Below are 20,901 nucleotides of genomic sequence, written 5' to 3'. Positions count from 1 at the left end.
CTGACAGCGGTTTCCTCATCCCGCTGCAGTTCAGGACTGACTCCTGTTCACCGTCAGCCAAGTGCTGCTGAGCTCAGCCTGGATCAATTGCAAGAGTAGAGCTGGTAAATGGGGTGTCACTGCTGTCAGTTTTCTCCCTGGCTTGAAAACCCAGTACCTGACAAGTGCATTTCTATAGGGAAGAAACTCCTGAGCAAGGAGAGAGCACGTTGTATTGAAAATAAATGAGGGAGGTGTGTTCGTCACTTTGCAGCTAAATTGCACGAACTTCTCTGTATTGCTGGGTGTAAGAGCAGGCTGAGGTGGGCTGCTAGGACACTCTCATCTGCCATGCAGGTTCCTATGCACTTAGGCAAGGGTTTGTGCAGAGCCCAAGGCTGTTATGAGTTATAGTCACCAAGCTACTAGGAAAGAAAAATGTTATTTTGCTCAAAATAGAGGGCATCAGGTTGACTTCTGTTCCCACACTCTATTGCTGCAAGTTCCGATGATGTTTGTCAGTTTGAGAATTGCATATTCCTGAGTGTCAGGAGCAGCGATGGAAATTCTCAGACATATTCTCTCACCTTCTTGTAAATCTGAGAGAAGCTGCCTTTTCCTGATGGAGGAAACCAGGTAAAATTTAGTGTGGAGGGCTTGTTTCAGGGCTTAAATATTTTGGAAAATGCAGAAATTTGATGTAAAACTCAACAGCTATTCTGGTTCACATTGTGTTCATTTTTGTGGTTTGTCGTTGCTACTGATATTGGCGATAGCTTAACCTTTTGGGACAGTATGGGAAAAATAGTATAGAAGAGACAGTTGAGGTTGAAGAATCAAATATTGGAAACTTTTGTCTTTCGAAAACTTGTCTCCAAACCTGCAATGACAGACACGTGCACAAAGTCAGAGAACTGCAGGTATGAAGTAGAAGCTGGATGTTCTCTGTATTCTCTATATTTTTACATCCATAAGGAAAATGTCCCAGTATCCATATGTGAATTAAGTCCCAGCTTAAATTAGAGGTATGTGAGCTCTGGTAGCAACACTGCACTGCTTCAGTTTGGAGCACATGCTGCATGGGCTGGGTCTAAAGCGCTCTGAGCTGTTCTGCTATTATAATACCATGTCTGATGTGACACTAACTGATCCTGTAGGGTTTATAGGGGATTACAGGATAGAAAACCCTGCAAGGGGGCCATATTCACAGTGAGAAGTCCCATCAAATAGTGGTTGAACTGCCAACAAAATTAAAAAGAAGTGTTTCCCTGTGTGTTTTAGGTTGAAATCCTGGAGCAATCGCACAACGTAACAGTTGGTTACTACGTTACACGGGGGAGACTGGTTTTTATACCGGCCGCTGTAATTGAAAGGCTTCTTGCGTATGGCATTAGCAACGCCACAGCAGACATAAAGCAGCACGTACCACATCTCCAGTCTGTGGCGGCGCTGGCCTTGCCGTGGAAGCCCCTTCCCGCCTACCGCTTCCAGCTGAAAACAGGTGAGCGAGATCCTGCCCACCCGGGGTTGTGTGGTAACCTGTGTGTTGCTTATATATATGTATATATATTTTTTTTCTCTATATTTTTTATTTCTGGACCCATTGGTTATGACTTATTTCCTAGCAGTCTAACCCAGGGTCATTGCTTAACCTCTCTGTACCATTACAAGCATCAATGCAGAGCAGTTGCAGTGCAGCAGAACAGTATAAGCTGCAAAAGGGCAGAGAATGCTGTGCAACAGCATATTCAATTGTAAAAAAGATTTCTTATGCGTCCTTCGTGTTTATAGACACATACTAACTGGGTAATTGCAATAAGTATCTTTTTTTCATAGCATTAACAGAATGAGAATCAATATTATGATTGATTATATCTTGTAAAAGCCAATGACCTGCAAGATTTAAGAGTATAACTTGTGTTTTAGAATGATTTCACTTACTGCCTGGCTCTGAGTAAGTATTTGACCAGTAAACTGCTCGTATGATCTTATGTATCACAGCAGAAACAATTTCCATTTGTTTGTGGAGAGTATCAGCTCTAATAATGCAATTTATTTTTTATCTTAATTTAGGCTGGTTTAGAATGGTGCTTAAATGACACAAACTGATCCTCTGTGCCACTATTTTCACCTGCTTAGTTTGCAAATTGGTCATTTTGCTGCCAGACTTTACAGGAGTTATGCGACCAAGAGTATTTTGTCCACATACAAATAAGTTGTTCTTTTTCCAGAGCTGCAGTTTGTGGGTCAAACAGACAATATACAGTCATGCAAGTTTGTTCAGACCATGGAGCAACGATTACAGAGAGCGTTTCAGGATGCTGAAAGAAAGGTCTTAAATACCAGCAACAACTTAACAGTTCAGGTACAATGTTGGTGCTTTGCCAGTGCCTGTTGCAAAACTCTCTGGGTTATTCTTTCTTATGTGCACGCTTGTATTTCAACATGATATCTCTGATAAGCCACTATGGAATTAAGTTTATGCTTTCATCTGAAATAAGGGTGTTTTGTTTGTTGCAGGAAAAATTTTAAACACATGATTTATAGAAGGCCGTTACTGTTATTTTAATGAATTTGAATTTTACTCTTTGAAGTTAAGTAATTTAACTGTAATTCAAATAAAATTACATAAAATATTCTTGAAAAATGTGTATTTTTCCTGAATATGTTATTTTGACACATGAATTGCTTTCAGTGAGGCTATTCAGGTATAAAGACAGTGACATGCATAGCCGTTTGTAAGATCAGAACTATTAAAATATATAGATGTTGTGTTGTGTGTGTTTTTCTGTTTTGGTTTGGTTTTTTTTTTGGTGTGTACCTTCCAGTTCCATACAGATCCAAAATCACTGTTAAGGGCCTGATTTTTGCAGACCTTTATATGTATAGTGGGCCAACACCCTTATGCTCTGTGCAATACTTCAGGAATAAAGAAATTATCCTCAGGGTGATATTATGATATGCATTTGAGTTAGCATAAAACTCTATGTATGGACCTGTGCTCCTCGGAATATTTTGTATGCAGCTTACCAGAAGGAGAAAATTGGTCATCAGGGCTCTGCTTAGTTACTTTGGCATTGCCTCTTGTGAGCTTGTGCTCAAACTGGAGGAGCTCGGAGGGGCAGAAAAGTGCATGACAAGAGGTGACCTACTGCAGCAGGTTATTAAGCTTTTCAATAGCTGTGTCTGTGACGCTGCAGGGAACTTCATGGTGGCTAATTTACTTAGGCAGAAGTGCTAGATCTCACAAAGCGCCTAGGCAATTTTGTAAAGAGCTCTACAAGAAGGTAGTAGTTGTGGTTTTTGTGGGCATTGCCAACTTAGGAAGTGATGGAATGAAGGTCTTGGAGGTAAGATATAAACTGGGAAGGAAGGGGCTCAAGGGTGTGATCTTCATGATAATTTTTTCTGAAATTATTTTGGTACCATGCAAAGGACTATATCAGTGCAACAGGAAATAATATGAGAGTTTTAGATGAATTACAAATGGAGGGCAAGTTCTGGAGCAGATGGAACCGATTCAGAGAAGGCGTTGCTGCACTGCAAGAGTAGAGGGAAGGACAGCAAGATGGGTAAAAGGCACGAAACAACTTCCACACAAGGAGAAATTAAATTTGCCGTGGCTCTCCAACCACAAGTGGTGTAGTGAACCAGGAGTGATTGTTTGGAGTTTCCCATAACAGAACTACTCAGGTTTAAATAAAAAGAAGAATCCTTTCACACAGTGGGTAATAAAATCTCTAGGATTTCCAGAGTTAACTGGAAAAAAGCAATTGGCTAAACTTACAGAACAAAAAGTCATCAAATGTTTTTAAACCCCATCATATCATTTATGGCTCAGGCCATACCTTACACTGTGGAAGAGAGTCCTCTCCTCTTGGCTTGTGCTCATTGTCCAACCATCTACTCTTGGCTGCTTGTAAGTGGACGTCAGCTAAGCAGACCTTTGGTCTGACCTTGAACTCTTCTTCTGATGCTTTCATTATACCATATTTTATGTTTTTACTTAGTGATCCAAATAATAAAAATGGGGTATTTAAATAACATTCCTGAATGCTGTTGGTTCTACCTATAGCATCAGTTGCCAAAAAAATCCCTCTTGTCCTATGGCATGAGACTTCTGAGAAAACATATTTTTTCCATTCCTGCCCCACCTTTGCCTCTCTGCTTCCTGCAGAAAACTGGTGTTTAAGGATCTGATCCAGTACTTGCTAAATAGAATTTGTCCTTAAATGCATTCATCAGATTTGGGCTCAGAAAGAGACTGTCAAAGAGCTAAAGTGGGGATGACAGCAGGTAATCATATGATGCCAGGAACAGAAGAGACATGATATCCCTTTATTTCATATGGAAAAGACGTAGATCTAGAAAACTGCACTAGGAAGGCACAAAGAGAGCAAGTCATACAGGCCTAATTCTTCTGCATCAAACATTGGACAGTTTTGTTGATAAGCATCCTCTTCCTCACCTTACATTTCCTGGTAAAATCAGGGAAAAATATTTGCAGTCCACTTTTTCTGCCTACTGCTGCCCTCCAGTAACTCTGTGTGATGAAGTAGGAATTAAAGTATCAGACAAGTAAAGTTTTACACAATCATGTTGAGTGAGCTGTATATAATTCATCGCTTGAGCTGACATTTCTCTAGTTTGATTGGTTTTTTTGTTGTTGTGTTTTAAACTGAGCTGAAACACAGCTACAACTTATTTCTTTACCTTTGTTTCAGATTTTGAACACCTCCAATGTCTCCCAAGCTGTCACTCTGTTTTATGTAGTGAACAATCAAAGCACAACTCTAAATGGCACTATTTCCAGCAACCTTCTTAATCAACTGTCAGCTGAGCTGGTGGGTTTCTACCTGACCTACCCACCTCTCACCATTGCAGAATGTAAGTACGTGCTTCCCAGCACACAGCTCCTTAAGATTAACCAGTACTGGACTTGTGTTTTGCAAGTGCCATAAGCTTTGTTGTCAAGCTCACAGATTGTAGCTGTGTTTGCTGATTACTTTTGAACTTTTTTAAAGTGGGGGGGATTAGGTGGGTGGGATTTCTGGGTTTCAGTGTTTGCTTTGGCTGCTAGACACACTGGCAGATAGTTGAGAAAAATGCATATATGCTGTCATAAATGAAAAAAAGGCCTGTGCCAGGTTCCAAATAAAGTAAATTTGTAGTTTTATGTAAAACGAAACACAGAACGTGCCCAGTTCTCCATTTTAGGAAAACCTAGTGCAGCACACGAAGTTCATCTTCAGCATAGCCCTTTACTCCAGTGAAAGACTCAGCATTTGCTGAACTTCGCCCTCAGTTTAAAATGTGGTCTAAGAACTTTAGTGTCAATAATTTGCTTGAGTTCCAATTGTTTTGAGGAGTCAGAGGTACAGAGAGCGAGAGAAAGTTGTGTGTCTGAGCAGCCTATGTGACATATATGCTCTCTGACTGCATGGTAATTTTTTTTTTTATTATGGGGATTTCTGTTTAATCTGCTTGTTAAACTTGGTATGTGACATTAAGCTCACTGTGGAGCTGGATTACCTCTTCACTGGAGATCAGTGTTCACTGAAAGTGAGAGGAGATTTGGACATGGTAAGTACATTGATACGTAGTGATGGACTCTGGTTAAGGAAGAACAGGTTTCAGCTGATCTCACTGTATGTTAATCTTCATGAGATGCTTGTTAAATTTGAAATACTGTGCGCAAACACCAGTTCTGGTTAAGCTTCTGGTAACTATCAAGCTCATTCATAAGGCTAAACCAGTGATGGAGTAGTTAATAATTTTTCATTTCACAAGAACTGAAATAATTTGGCACTTAAGGATGGAGCCAAATATGTCTTTGTGATCAGACTACAGAACTAAGTGGATTTTCAGCTTTAAGCAAAATTATTAATGTGCTTGTCCACTTTCTGATTCTAAGAAAAAGCAGAACCAGGATGCTGGAAAGCAAGCACTGGGGAAAACACAAGTTACCTTTTTTTGTCAATCCATCTTATTTGCAAACAGCCCAGCAGCAGAGCAATTGCCTTGTACTATGCTTCATCAGTTACTTGCACAATGAGCTGTCTGGGGGGTAAATGGGTCAGGAATCACAAGTATTATAGCTCTGGTGATCATGCAAATTCTTGAAAAAGAGAGAGGGTCTATTCTTGAGGCATTACCTGTCTGAATCAGATACTTGGAAACAAATAAGTGAAACTGCCAGATGATGAGCACTGCATTGGTGTGTGCTTTTAAACCAGACCTTCCATCACAGGGTGAGCGATGTCTCAGGGCAGGCCTGCATTTTCATCAGGTCTTTCCACAGGGGATGTAGAGGGAGGCCACTGGCAAATGGTGTGCACAGACACCTGGAGAAGGATGTGGACCTTTCATCATCAGACAGGCTCCTTCCTTTCTGTGACTGAGGGGTGAGCCTGTCACAAGAGCGCCCCATGTGGAGGACTCATCTTCATGGGGCATCCAGGAGCTCAAAGACAAAGCCTGAGCTGGTTTTAATGATGGTGACTGCACTTGGCTTGAGCTTTTGGCCTCCCAAATAGGCCTATTGTGCGGGAAAAGGACAATGGTGCTTCTCGCAAAGGCAGTACAGGAGTGTGCTTGGTAGACAGGAGCTGTGGAAGGCATTTGTCACACAGTAAGAGTCTCGTGTGGTATTGCGGCTGTCTGCTGATCCCTGCACATGATGAACTGACCTGATAAAGTCTTTAGCTACTAATAGCTTATATTTCATTCTGGAGTTCTTGGTTTTATTCCCCACACAGCAGGTATGCTGCAAGCTCATGAACTTGATGTGCGTGTCGTATTTATGGCTTCAGACGGGTAGAGAGTCTTGAGAAAATGTTTACTTTGAGAAGTGTTTGATGCTCATTCATGTGGCAGTGCAGTCATTTCAGTTTATCAAACAAATATCGCTGCTGTTCTCAGAGCATGTTATTTCCCAGTAGACTCCGGCGGCTCCTCCAGAGCCTCCGCAGTCTGTGGTGGAAACGCACAGCGCAGGACACCTCCTCAAAAGTAGTTACTGTGTGTAACCAGATCCTTTACTATGTTTACTGTTCCAAGCCACTTTGGAGTTTATAAATCAAGGTAACTCAATAGCAGTGTATCAACATGCAAAACACCGATATTTTCTGAATTAAGTTCCAAGTATTAATGCTTTCCGTGTTGCATAAATCTATTGGAAGAAATGCTGAGCTGTATAATGAATTAGCAGCATATTGAACTTTACAGCCTAATGCACTTTGGAGACGGAAAAGCTAACAAAGAGCATCAAAATGGCAAACGTCACTTTCTCACGGGTCTAAACGCCAATGGTAGTAATTAAATGGTGCAGAGTGAGAGAGTGACAATACCACACCTAAGGTGTGTTCACACTTTTGTGAATCTCATTTGTAATTCATGTGGAATGCACTCTGTGATTGGTGGAATCTGATCCTGGTTTATTTTAATATTATTTTAGGTTGAAATGGTGGTCTAGGTTAAGTAAGGATTAAATCACAGCATCACCATAGAATGTCACCTTGTTTTCCCCAGGAGATTACTCACAGAGAGAAAGCAGCAGAAACGTATATAACAGACACATGCACATTGCATATAATTTTCAGTAATGGGCAATCCTTGGCTTTGCCCCAGACAGTGTACCAGCCAATATTTTGGTGACAGAAAATATATGTTCTACTTTGTATGGCAGCGCTTTTGATGTCCTTTTTCAGACAGAAGAGAAATTGTAATCCTGAAAAATATGCCTTAGGTTTCCTCCTGACCCATAGTTCAATTTTATTTATCGGTGTCTGGTTAACCAAATAGTTTTGGGACATATAAAGTTTAGGATGTTGGAATATTATGACATAATTTCAACTTTTATTTTAAAGCTTTGGAGTATCCAAACCTTGATATTTCAGAGTCAACTAGAGACTACTGGGTGATAACAGGTACTTTTTAATCTCCTTCTCTTCTCTATGGACTTCAGATAATAATTTTTAGTGTATGATTATATAAACACATTGGTGCAGTAATTTTACAGAAAAATAGTGGCTGCCCAGTGAACCTTCCTGTTACGTTAAACTGGGCAAATGTATTCAAAGCTACTTTGGAGCATTGCTGTGATTTGTCATCTTGAACAGAGGTGTCTCCTGTGTCCAACACCAACCTTAGAATTTATGCCACTTTAGTAACAGCACTCCTGAGAGTAGCATTATCTTATCAGTTTTAAAACACAAACAAACTTTAAAAAAAATTATTTTAATTTTCTAGGACTTGGATTTAAATTTGAAAACAAAAGAGGCTTGTAGACATAATCTAGAAAGAAAGGTGATGTGTTAAACCAAGGAAGTTCTGATTTGCTGACTCTGGCTGGGTCCAGAAATATTTGCATATTTCACCTGAAGCATTAAGCACATAACTTTTTGTTGATGTAAAAGGAGGTGCAGAGAATGCTGTTAGGCTTCAAAATACTTGTTTTACCAGTTATTTCACTGGTATCAGATTCTCATTGACAATCATTTTGACTTTAGAAGTGATAACTGGACAAGAAAGAGATACTTTTCCCCAGACGTCTTTGAGTGACTTGATACCAAAGCCTTTCTAATCAGTTTGTCTATACCTGGAATTGTTTAATGCTCAGGAGAAAAAAAGAAAAGGAGCCTGACATGAAAGAGATTAAATTCTACATTCTGCTTCCAAAAGCTGATGTGATTCGGTACCTGAGAGAGAGATCTTGAGATTAAAAATAAGTATATGTGAAATTATGATCCTCTGAAGGGAGTGGTACAGCTCCTCCCCCTTTGGACTCCATGAACCTGATGTGCCATTTCTGACCTTTGTGCACTTTCTATAGTGGAGTGTTACTGGTATTACAATGGAAACACCATTTTCAAAAATCTCATGGTGATCCCAAAAGATTTTTTTTAAATAATATTGAAAGCCCATACATTTGTATGAGTTAATTTAACACGCAATATCACTTATTTGAACTTCATGTAAATTCAGAGTCTTTTAATTTTACATTAATTTTTATTTAGGAAATGTTTATTAGCTTTGAGTGCTCTCATACATGTAGTGTTTTGTTTCAAACAGACTTGTACAAAATTCTGACTTCAGATTTCAAAACTACTGGATGAAAACCTGTTGTTTAGTTAACAGGTGCATCTGGCGATAAGTATAAAAACAGACAACTTTGATAGTTTTTTACTTTCTATGTTGAAGATCATAGATTAGGTGCTTCCGAGAGCCATTTTGGTAAACCAAAGGCATAAGAAAATTTTGGGAGGGTTTTATTCTCTGAAACATGGTTGACATTATCTGAGAAGAACTGTCCAGGGACTGAAATAGAAGCATGTTATAAACCATTGGGAGTTACTGAGGGGGGGCGGTTAACAGCGTCCAGTTATTTTCCTTTTAAGCTAGTTAGTATACCCCTGTCCCAAACTGTCTTGCAGACCACATTACTTACTTAATCTGTCTATCTAAAATGTGTTGATCTGTGATTTTTCTCCATTCCCACAGTTATTCAAGGGGTTGATATTGCATTACTGGGGCTGAACAACCAGAGCTTTGCAAGATTAATGGAGCAGCGTTTGGCCCCACTCTTCATGATGTCTCATCAGCAAGGACGACGGTTCAGACGTGCCACCACTGTGGGCAGCTACACTGTGCAGGTGGTCAACGCGACATCGGTTGCACCTAGATATGTGTGGAAAAAAGGGATTTGTTTGCATGTGTTCTGCCTCAGTTGTCTGCAGAACTGTGTAAATGGGTTGAGATTTTCTATCTTTTTTTTTTTGTTGTTGTTAAAACCCAAGCAGCGAGTGCAAAATGCATGGCATTACTAATGGGTTTATTTTTCTGAAGTCACCCATGTTTGCCTGCTTCTCATCTTAGGTAATTAGTGTTAATAAATATTTTCTCTTTGGTTGCTAAGTTGATGAGGTCAATGTATATATTTCAATGTACTCAGCATAATGAAGATTTCTGGGGCTTTGTTCTTAAATTAAAAGATGTTTCTTAGCTCTTTCATTATTCAGTTAACTTACTAAAGCTAGAACTTGTTTTTTCTTTTTGTTGTAAAACATGTGTGTACAGGGTTAGTCATCAAACCATGTGGCCACATATCACATTATGAAGTAGAGATTTCAGTCCTGAGTAATTTATTAATCATCTTTCTCTTATTTGCCAACACTTCTCATTCAGTTTTTTAAAATGATCTTATTTTGTTTCTCACTAATTTAGCCAACTGATGCCAGTTATTGGGTGTTCAAAGAGGATCTGTCTTCAAAAATTGCACAAGAACTTATTGACTTTTTTTTCCAATTACATGATGATTTTCATGAATTGTTTGTTGTGAGATATAAAACCAAATTGCTAGTTTTCTCATTTGCCCACAATTCTTTGTGTTTTCCCACTGAAAGAATTTAAAACAAGAAATGTGCTTTTACTTGCCAAAAGTGTGAACCTTTGTAAAATTTTCCATGAGAACTTGACATATTTTAGTCTATAACATAATACACAAAACTCCTTTTGCATGTCATCATTAGAGGTATTTGACACTTCATCTACTCTTGGGAAAGATGGAGGTACAATGTAAAAATTCTGCTAGTGTTCTGCAGAATTAAATGGTAAAAGCATGGTTCTCTTTATTGTCAGCCTGGGATCAAAAATAATGAGTATACAAGCAAAATGTGAGAGAATTTTTCAACTGCAATATGCCAGCAAAGTATGATTTTCAATCTTATGAGAGATTTTAAGAATTCCCTCTTTACAGAGAACTGTAATGTCCAAACATTTGATCCTCTCCTCATTTTTACTGCATGCTTTTCTTAGTATAGGTTTTCACCTTAGGATTACGTTTAAAAATTATTAAGAAAGCAGTCAGTCCTCACTAATCTTAATAGCCTAGGCTACGAAGAGAGGAAGCCCTGATCCTGTAAGAATATTTGCATGGAGCTTATGCTTATGTAGGGTCTTGAAGGAGCTCCCTCTGTGCATGGCCTTCAAGTAGCTTCTGGTACATTGCATAATAGTATAATACAAACAGATCTTATTTCTCTTTCTCTCCATTTTATTTTTATTTTGCTGAAAGATGGTAAAAATCCAGCGCATTCCAGGACCCAAGGAGCCAGCTGAACTGACATACTATACATTATACAACGGGAAACCTTTGCTGGGCACTGCAGCTGCCAAAATTTTGAGTACTGTTGACTCCCAGCGGATGGCCTTGACACTGGGTTATGTTATTCAAGTTCAAGCTGATCGTAAGAGTTGATTTTTTTTTTTTTATCTCTGCTTTATTTATTTATAGTATTTATTTGTTTATTGTTTGTTTGTTTGTTTGTGAGAACACCAGTGTAGGTGTGGGAATCCTCCATTGATCACACAGGGAAATTTCTGCTGGACTTTTGAGCAGCTGCTAAAGTCAGGCTGCTCTTTTTCATATGTAAGACAGATTAATCTTTTATCATAGAAAATCAAAACTATATACTGACTTTTATTTAGCCAATCACTGTAAACTCTATTGTACAACTAATTTTGCACATAGAGTTCTATGAGCTGAACAACTTCATGGAACTGTAAAGTCAGAATTAATTCTGATGCTAACAAAACCATGGCACCACAGGCTAATGACTGATGGGGCTAAATTGCCATTCAAGTAACTTGACCTAAAGTAAAATGGAACTGTATGTAGGGACTATCAAGATGTCCCTTATTTTTGGCTTGTTCATAATAACATATATTGTTTCTATCTTGAAGGGTTATATTTTAAAAATAATTATTTTCACCAAGAACCATGTGATTGTTAAAGTTATTGTTTAGACACAAATCAGAAAAGTTGTGCAGAACTACTGATGTGTATGGACACTTTTCAGATTCAAGATATGGTAGCATCATTCAGAATAACATGGCCAAAAAAGTAATCCATTCTTGAAAAGTAAAGTGGTTTTGAAGAAGTGGTTTTGAATTTCTCAGTTTTGAGATTTTCGCAGTTTGAATTGTGTCAGTTACTGACTGTGGGCACAGGTTGGTTTGTGGTGGTGGTGTTGTTTGTTTGTTTGTTTGTTTGTATTCCTGTATAGTTGACCTACAGTCATAAACCTGTCTGTGGTGGAGCTTGGAGGGTTTTTTTTGTGCAATAACAGCTTACTGTATGAATTTATGCCTTAGCTGACTGAATCTTTCCAGTTTGCTAAGGTATTTATCCAGATGGAACGCAAATTATATGGTGGATTTCAGTACTGGATCTCCTCACTGGCTAAACAGCATATAAAATGGGACTCCTTGGTGACATTATTTCTGCCTGAAAGAGCAGTGATATTGAAATAATTACATGTAATAGTGACAGGAAAAGAAGGAACCACTGTAATAAGTAATTGACATATCATCCCATAAACATATGACTGAGTTAGAAGACTAAAGTCTGATAGCGTTTTCAGAGACTGCACTATATACTGTACCTGCGCCTTGATCTGATCGTGGTCTGTTACTGACCTTAACCGGACTGAAACCAGGGATCTCCATTCCTGCTTCCACAAAAGTCCAGCATTTAAATTCTGAACAACTTTGTTTTCCATGATAATATTTCTTTAATGTAATTTTTACCAAAGCAGCTATAGGTAACATACAGCAATTCCGAGCTTTGTGATTTATATGACCATTTAGGTAATTATATGGAACCTTCTGCTTGTGATTTAACTTTGTACTTCCATAGTCTCATAAGGCAGCCTTATTCATCTGTAGATTTTCATACAAGTCAAATAAGCACAGACTATTGTAAGAAGAGAATATACAGAAATTGAAATTATGACCCCAGGTAACTGAGATTCTGAAGCTAGAGTGTTTGAAATGTAGGAGATAGTTCTATCTTTATACCTTATTACAGAAAAAAATAATTTCTTTCATTTTGGACATACTATTTGTAAGCTGTCTTTGTATTCCCAAAGAAAATAATTTGTGTGCACTTAATTTTTACTCATTATAACTTCTCTCATAGATGAATAAAAAGTTCTGTACCAAAATGCAGTAAGAAAAGACATCTGCCCTCAGGAACTCATAGTCTGGTTAGACAAGACAGACGAATAATAAAAAAAATACGGATGTTCCTGTTTTATAAGCAAGGGACTCAGTTATAGCAAAATGAAAGGCTTGCTTCAAAATCCACTGAAGTCTTATTCTGTTGAATGAACTGTGGATTGACTTAGTCAAGGTCACATTGGAAGCTGGTAATTGAATTAAATATATAAACCAGGATTCCTAAATGTCTGTCTTAGTAGCCATAAGGTCACCTAGAAAGAATAATTATGATTTTTCACCAATTGTTTGCTGCTTCCACAACAGCAGTCTATAATTTAAAATTACTGTTATCTGATAAAATTCAGATACACTTTCCTCCTCCACAGCACTTTAACTCACAGACTATGTATTCAGAGTCAGTAAGTGAGAATTATGCAAGTGCAGAAGATACATACCTAATGGTGATGTTCCTACATCACCCAACAAACTACATTGCCCTTGCAAAAAGTTGTAGGTCTACAAAGAAATGAGACTCAAGCACACTTTCAGCTGGCTCTCATAACCGCTGCTGAACAAGACGGTACGTGTTTGAAGTCTGATTCTAAGAGATGCTGAGTGCCTCTGACAGCTAATAAGCTCAATGACATTTGAAAGCACTAGTCCCCTGGGAAATAGGAAAGGCTGCTTTACGCTGGGATTCTCGCAATTGCCTGTCCACGCCAGCAACCAGTGGCGCAGGAAAATAAATAGATGTAGCATAAGGAAGCCCACAAAATATTTCACTAAACCAAAATTCAGCATTATGAGATTATGTGGTGTATTTTTTCTAGAAAGAAATAGAATGAGAGAACTGGGGATGTGTCACAGAAAGGTCTCTTATGGATGTACAAGTTGAAGATTCGTATGAGGAGACTTTATTCTGATCAAATGGAAACTGAAAGCTTTTGGCACCACTGCGTTTCTGAAATGTACCCTTTTCCTAGTGCCCTTATTAATACATCTGCGAGTAGCTCTTTCCAGCCTCATAATTTCCCCTCCTTCAGAAATGATGGATTCATTTTGACCTTAACTATGATAAAGTATTTCTAGAGCACAAGAGAAGCATTTTCTTGTTGCTCTATTAATATCAATAATAATGATTAGCATGCTTAACTTCATTGTTTTTGAAAGCTCTGCCAGTTTTCTCTTGCTGAGCCAGTATGTCTTTGACATCAGGTATGGACTCCATGTCTATACTTTTAACACATATGTTGCCTTATTGTAAGCTGTTTTGGTGTTTGAAAAATTCAGGATGTATCACTTGCACCTTGTTTGTTTATTCTGTAAAAGAGCCATTGGAGTGATATCTAACATGGTATCTAGCTTGACTTTGGTGTTGATGGCTGCTTTTGTAGCTGGCTATAAATATTTTGCAGCTGGCTATAATAAGAGAATAGAGCCCAGGGATTTGTGAATTGAACAGTGTTGCTGATTCATTTTTTTCACTTAAGGAATATGAAGGTATAACTAAATTACTAACATCCTTTGATACTAATTGTTATAGTGAGACAGTTGAAGACTGTGTTGGAAGCAATTTAGATTTTGTCTTTGCACAGTAAAACTTATCAATGTTGGTTTGCAATTTTCTGTAGCTGTGGTGAAGAACCCCCCAAACAACCTGTGGATCATTGCAGCGGTGCTGGCTCCCATTGCTGTGGTTACAGTTATCATCATCATCATCACAGCGGTTCTCTGCAGAAAGAACAAGAACGACTTCAAACCAGACACCATGATGAACCTGCCTCAGAGAGCTAAAGTGAGTGACCCATCTCCAGACCCAAGATATTCATTTGCTTTCTGAGGTTTTAACTGTGTTTCTCTGCTAGATGTAGTTGAAGGATGTTTGGAATTGAAATGGTTATTATTCACAGGCTGGATCTTCGTGCTGCTTCTCTGTCCTTGATACCACTGGTCACAGCAATTACCTTTCTGTTTTACTTAGGGCTCATCAACTTCCTTTGCAGCTCATCCCTTGCCGCGTAGGTAGCAGTGACTGAATAACCATTACACAATCATGTAAGGCACTGAGCCATTAGGGCTGAGTAGGATTTATTCAGGGTAGTTGTTTCCTTCATGAAGCTGGGGAAAGGGACTATCACCCTTAGGTCTTGCCAGCAGCACATCTCCTGTAGGACCTCATTCTGAAACCCATAGCCTGAGCTGCTCCTACCTGCTCCAGGTGGCCATGGCTGAAGCTCTGTGCTTTGGCAGTGGTTCAGACCTGGTCCAAACCAGAAGTTCTTAACCCAGCTGCTAATCCAGAAAATACATTATTTTATTTTTTTTCAGAAAACTTTTCCCACTGCTATTTTTCTTTTAGAGATTTTGAACTTTCTAATTTATTTGTGGATGCTGTTCGCTGGGCTCAAACAGTTATATTTTCCTTGAAGTTACTAACCCGTATCAGTTACAAGTTGTTGGTTGTTTTTTTTTCCTCAAATCAAATGTTTCAAGTTTCCTTCTCTGTCTCTAACAGAAAAATGCCACAAAATACTGATTTGTTTCCATAGTGAAAAAAGTCTGTGATAAGAGGAACAAAAGTCTTTTAGAAATCCCTAGGTCTAATGTAACAAGACTAGGCCTAATGTAACAGGAACTTAATACAGAAACAATATCTATATAGAGACTGGACTTGAGGCAAAGCGGGATGTCCTTGGTTTGCAAGCTAGGAAAGCAGAATGTTCCACTAAATGAAGAAAGAGCTACGTGACTTTTGCTGTGTAGTAGCACAAAAAGAAAACATGCATCCTCAAGAAATTAGGTCAAGAAGCCAACCAGTCTGCAAAGACCATCGGGGGCCACTAGGGACCCTTGATGAAGACCCTTGAATACCAAAGATGGACTTTTGGCAAAGGGCGGGATTATGTAAATAATTTATGTTTAACGCATGAACTAAATGGCAGAAATAAATGAATGTGCAATTGGTGCGTGTAATAAAACTCCAAGAGGTGCGAGTCATGCGCACATGTGATTAGAAGAATGAGCATCCAGCACGCTGCAATAAAAGTGCTGGCTTTTTAACACTTTCAAAACAGTGTTAAGGAGTCTTTTTGCTGACTTTCTGGTATCATCTGCCTTCCCAATACTGCTATGAAATGGCTTTTAAACAGGGCCACCCAAAGTTAAGAGTTTTTAGCCTATAGAACCCATGTGTAAGTCATACTGTTCCTTCGCCCTTCGAGCTGGCTTTGTTCTTCTCCATTGGCATGGGATTGAAATGATACATTTTTTCTTTCATTTCTTAATGCTGCAGACAACAGGATTATTGTGATTTCAGCTCTGTTGCTTCTGCTGAAAAATGTAGATTGGAGGGAGAGTTGAAGGAAGGCATGCTGCATATGACAGCTCTTTTCTCCTCATCTGAGGTTAGTTGCAGATGGGTGCAGCTGGTGCCAGCTGGAAAAAAGACATTTGTATCAAAAATGATGCGAAAAAGACATTTCCATTTTGTTTCCAGTGTGCCCATCTACTTATCTACTGTTATTTGCAAAAGAGAAACAAGCAGAATAACAAACACAAACAAAAATTAATACCACTGCACTGATATCATATATTGTAACCTCTGAAGTGCAAATCATGCTTTATTACAGGCTGTTGCAAATACTATGCACCATTTGATTCTTCTTGTATGTAATCTTAGTTCTAGCTAAGGGACAAAATGAGACTAAATCTGTGCATTGTTTTGAGCTGGACATTGTTATGGGATACTTTACAGCTGAAGAAAGTTGCTATTTGAAAAAAGTCCCACAACACTGCTGGTTGAAGGTACAGCACAGAAAAAAACTTGAAAGTATTTTAGTATTTTAATCCATAATTGTCATTCCAAAAAGGAAGAGAAAGTTGAATTTTTACTTCTCCTGAGAAACCAGTTTCAATCAGGCTGTAAAATATGTGGTCAGGTTGAAATCTATTCAGTGGGATTATGTTTGCATCAGCAGTCAATGTGGTGAGACAGGAGCTGGATGTGCAGAGCAAAACAATAAGTGCTGAGCTCCAAGCATCTGCACTACACTTGTTTCAGGAGATTTTCCTGCAGACTTGCTCACATTTGCAGCTGGAATGCATGAGTTCACTTCTAGAGTGCATTTCCCCTTTTTGGTATTTTTTGAGACTCCATAAAATTCAATTGAATTAATTATCTAAAAAATCAAGCATTTAGAAATGAAAGCTCAATTGATTTCTGCTTAGTTTCACAATGATGGCTCCATCAAAATGGTTCAGCCAGGTCTAGTTTAGGGTATACGCTGCTTTATGGACTGTGGAAGATAAATTCTGCAGCAGGCTTGGGAATAAACTGGTTTTAACATTCCTGATTTCAATGTCTTTAATTAGAATAAGACTAAGACATGAATTTTGGGAAGGTAATGAAATAAGGTCATTTTGAAAGGAACAGTTTTAGTTTTATTTTTTAAATCCAGTGTAAGAAATATCAGGAATAGTGGTAATTACTAAAACTGTATTTGCTACTTGTCATGCAGTTTAGCAATACAAATAGCTGATGAACACATATCTATATCACATTTAAAATGAGTATATTACATTTCATGGCTTAGAAAAGTGGCTGAGACTGCTTGATTAATGCTGAATCTGTTCTGTAAGTGGAGTCACAGCAGAGTGATTTTTTTTAGTTTAAGCAGCAGCTTCAGTATTTTGTTTCTGTGCATCTGAGATTTGTTGTTCAATCACCGGAGCAGCTTTTTGATACCTTCTGCATACCCAGCAAACTGTATAGAGTGGAAAAGAGACCGTTACGGGATACCCGCAACCTTGGGTTTCAGCCGGTTTTGTTTTCAGTGGTGCCGTTTTATGTGTCTGGATTTCAAAAGTCCTGTTTCAAGGGGCTGTCGGAGTGGAGCTGCCTGTTCCTCGCTGCAGCCCGATGGCTCCCGGGGGAGCAGGAGCTGCTGCCGCGTCCCCCGCCAGCAGCATTGGAAGCGTGAACGCAGCATGGAGGGGTAATGAATGAACGGAACATTTAGCGCTAAATATCCTTCTGTAGCTGGGGGAAGTGATGTAGCAGAACAGCAGGATTGCTGCCTGTGATTGGTAATTTAGGAATGACTTTTATTGTTGTAATAGACTGAAGGCTAAATAAATGAAGTTTAAAAAATGACCTCTCATATGGAGTGCAGTTCGTAGTATCTTCCTTAGGAACTGTGTTGCTGTTCTGAATTGCCTTAGCAGTCAGGGACATCTAGACTGAGTTTCAGGGAAAAGGGACTGTTACCATGTTTTTTCAATTGGCTCTCCAGTTGTCAAATTAAAAGAAGTATAAATTTGAATTGGTGAAATTCTGATGGGAATTTATTTTAATGTTCTTTCAATGCTGATTTTATTTTGAGCAACTGTTTTTACTTTGAGGTTTTGGGTAGATGTCAGCTTTTACCTCCCTTGCTTTCTAATTCACAGCATGCTTTTTTTAAGGCTGTAATCTGATTTGTCACCTTTCTTTTAGAGCAGGAAAGAATAAGCTTTAGGTAAACAAAGATAAGATCTACAGTCTAAGACCCAGAAACAAAAGCAAATACTGCAGGCCATGAGAAAACAACCTCTATCAATTTGATAAAGGGCAGGAAAAAAAAAAGAAGATTAGAGAAACTGTGTACCTGGGTATATATGTAGGGGGGAGGGGACAATCATCCTTTTTTTTTTTTCTTTTTCTTTTTTGTGATCATTACAAGGAAAACCGTCCCAGAAACAACTCCCTGGATTCAGTCTGCCCTTTGCCAGACAATGTAATTTAATGGTCTCATAATTCATTTATTATTTCCTAAGCAACATTCAAATCTCAGTCCCTCGGTCTTTCTCAGTGTTGTGGCCGTATTGGACATCTCTGCCTGCAGTGCTTCAGCAGTGCCTGATCATGATTTAGTCTTGCCAGTTCCCTTCAGGGGTGGTAAAGCCATCTGCTCCTGTGGGCTTTTACAGAGCAGGGTTCCAAGATCAAATTTTATTTAACGCAATATGTCTGCTGATGAGGATGGCTTTTTCAGCTCTTCTTTTAATGCAATTTGTTGCTAGACATGGTGGTAAGTACAACTCAGACTAAAATAATTCTTCATTTTCTCCTTTGTCTTCCATTGGCAGATCCAGGCTGGGACTCTGCAGATTTCTGTAGAAATGCTCATGTTTTGCTGCTTCTGGTTTAGTTTTGTTTGGTTTTTATTATTATTCTTTTTTAAATAAGGTATGAAGTATAAGTTGTCACTTCTCTTTCAAAGACATGGAGGGAGAAATAACTGATTTAATTAGCTATTCCCTTTTGTTGCCTTTTTTGCAGAATAACTAGCATGGTCTTGACTAACAGTTAATATAGATAACAAAGTTGGAAAATATTATTTTGGTTAAAAATATTACTGTCTAGGATGGTGTGCAGTAGTTCTTCCTAGCTGTCCTTCTCAGAGCTTCTGTTTCCCCTTTCTTCATTCCCTTCCCTTTCTTAATTTCCTCCCTTCACAGCTAATTCGGTGGATGCTTTTGTGGTACCCTGCCTTGGGAGGAGGGCAAGCAGAAGGCTGTAAGGGCAATTTCGTCATGACTTGCCATGGGGTGGTGATGGTGAATTGGCATTTTTCTGATATATTGCAAGTTCTATTGTGGTAATGTGCAGAGACGCCTGCTCTCCCAAATCAGCATTAGCCCAGTTAATGTCTCCTTAATGCACTTACCAGAGGAATATTGAAGTACACGAGCACATCACAAATCATCAGCCTCAGTTCAAACAGGAGATTAGGAATGCAACGTAGATACCCATAAACAAAAAGCATGTTTTGGTTTGGTTTAAAAAACAGAAAACAGCCCCTTTTTTTTTCGGACTGAGATTGCCTATGAAATTTATTTGTATTTATAGCTATAGCCCAGATTTAGGAAGAGACAGAACAAGAGAAAATGTATTTTGCAGAGCTCATCCTTTTCCTGTGCCATCAGCAAATTTTTTTTCATCCAGCTGTTTTCCTTCTGGAACTAAAATATTCAATGGCAACATGACAGGAACCCAAGAGAGACTATTCAGGTACTATCTGTCTATGATGTGTTTCCTGAAATATGTTTGAGGATTAAAATCACCTATGGTGTGTTTTATGGTGCTTTTTTAGCATTCTGTTAATAGTCATTCTACTTCAGGAAGAGTATCTTTCCAGTTTTTGGTCAATTAATTAAATTTAGTGTAGCAAGAACATTTTTTGTGTTTTTTATATATATATATATATATTTTTTTTTTTTTTTTTCTGGACATGGTCAAGAATTTCTGCGAGTGATTAATTTTTCTTTTTTTTTCTTTCTCTTTTTTTTTTTTTTTTTTTCCAATGGGAAATTCAGTTAGTAAACTGAAGTTTTACTTAAATGCTTTAGTTTTCTGTTAAGAGAATTGACCTTTCGGTGGGTGCTTTACCCAGAAGCCATGTGTCAGTTCTGCTTGTTCCTTGCAGAAGCAGCAGGGAAAGCGTGTGCAGACTTTGGGGCAGGAGAGCCCGGGCACCACATGGCCCTGGGCTGCCTTGCTGCAAGGATCTTGCAAACGCTCCTTCCCAAGAGAAACAAGTGAAGTCAATAACAACCTTCCCAGTAGGCAACTGGCAAGCCAGGGGAAATAAAATTTCACTGATCTGAAAAAGATATTTTTCTGGAAAATGTCGCCCATGAAACTTTTATGTGTGCCTTTTTTTGCTTTTTCTTGATTTGGAATAAATTACTCCCACCACCCTCTTCGGAAACAGAAGACTTGTTTTATATAGAAAGTTTTCTGTTTTCTGTATGGGCTTATTTTTCTTCCTCCTATTTTATTCTTCCATGTATTCATTGTCCATTAAAGGAATTTCTGGGGGTGCTATGGCAGGGTAAGAAAGGTTAGCCAAGATGAACATTATACTAACTAATCATGTTTGA

General features: G+C 38.6%; 1 protein-coding gene across 1 annotated transcript in view; it reads left to right on the top strand.

Annotated features, from left to right (window-relative positions):
- The window catches only part of KIAA1549L (KIAA1549 like), a gene marked incomplete at both ends in the record, with an annotated part of 127,992 nt that overhangs the window by 63,004 nt on the left and 44,087 nt on the right, over nt 1-20,901 (top strand). Inside the window, 7 exons of the mRNA XM_082057864.1 lie at nt 1,261-1,480; nt 2,211-2,344; nt 4,704-4,866; nt 7,848-7,907; nt 9,481-9,632; nt 11,054-11,225; nt 14,610-14,773. Coding sequence (XP_081913990.1) covers nt 1,261-1,480; nt 2,211-2,344; nt 4,704-4,866; nt 7,848-7,907; nt 9,481-9,632; nt 11,054-11,225; nt 14,610-14,773 — 1,065 coding nt within the window. The remainder of the gene's footprint in view (nt 1-1,260; nt 1,481-2,210; nt 2,345-4,703; nt 4,867-7,847; nt 7,908-9,480; nt 9,633-11,053; nt 11,226-14,609; nt 14,774-20,901) is intronic.

This window comes from Streptopelia decaocto (genome assembly GCF_964273445.1).
Source record: "Streptopelia decaocto genome assembly, chromosome: 7".
Taxonomy (NCBI): Eukaryota; Metazoa; Chordata; class Aves; order Columbiformes; family Columbidae; genus Streptopelia; species Streptopelia decaocto.
The sequence above is the reverse complement of the archived record's forward strand: the minus strand, read 5'-3'. Positions and strand labels throughout refer to the sequence as shown.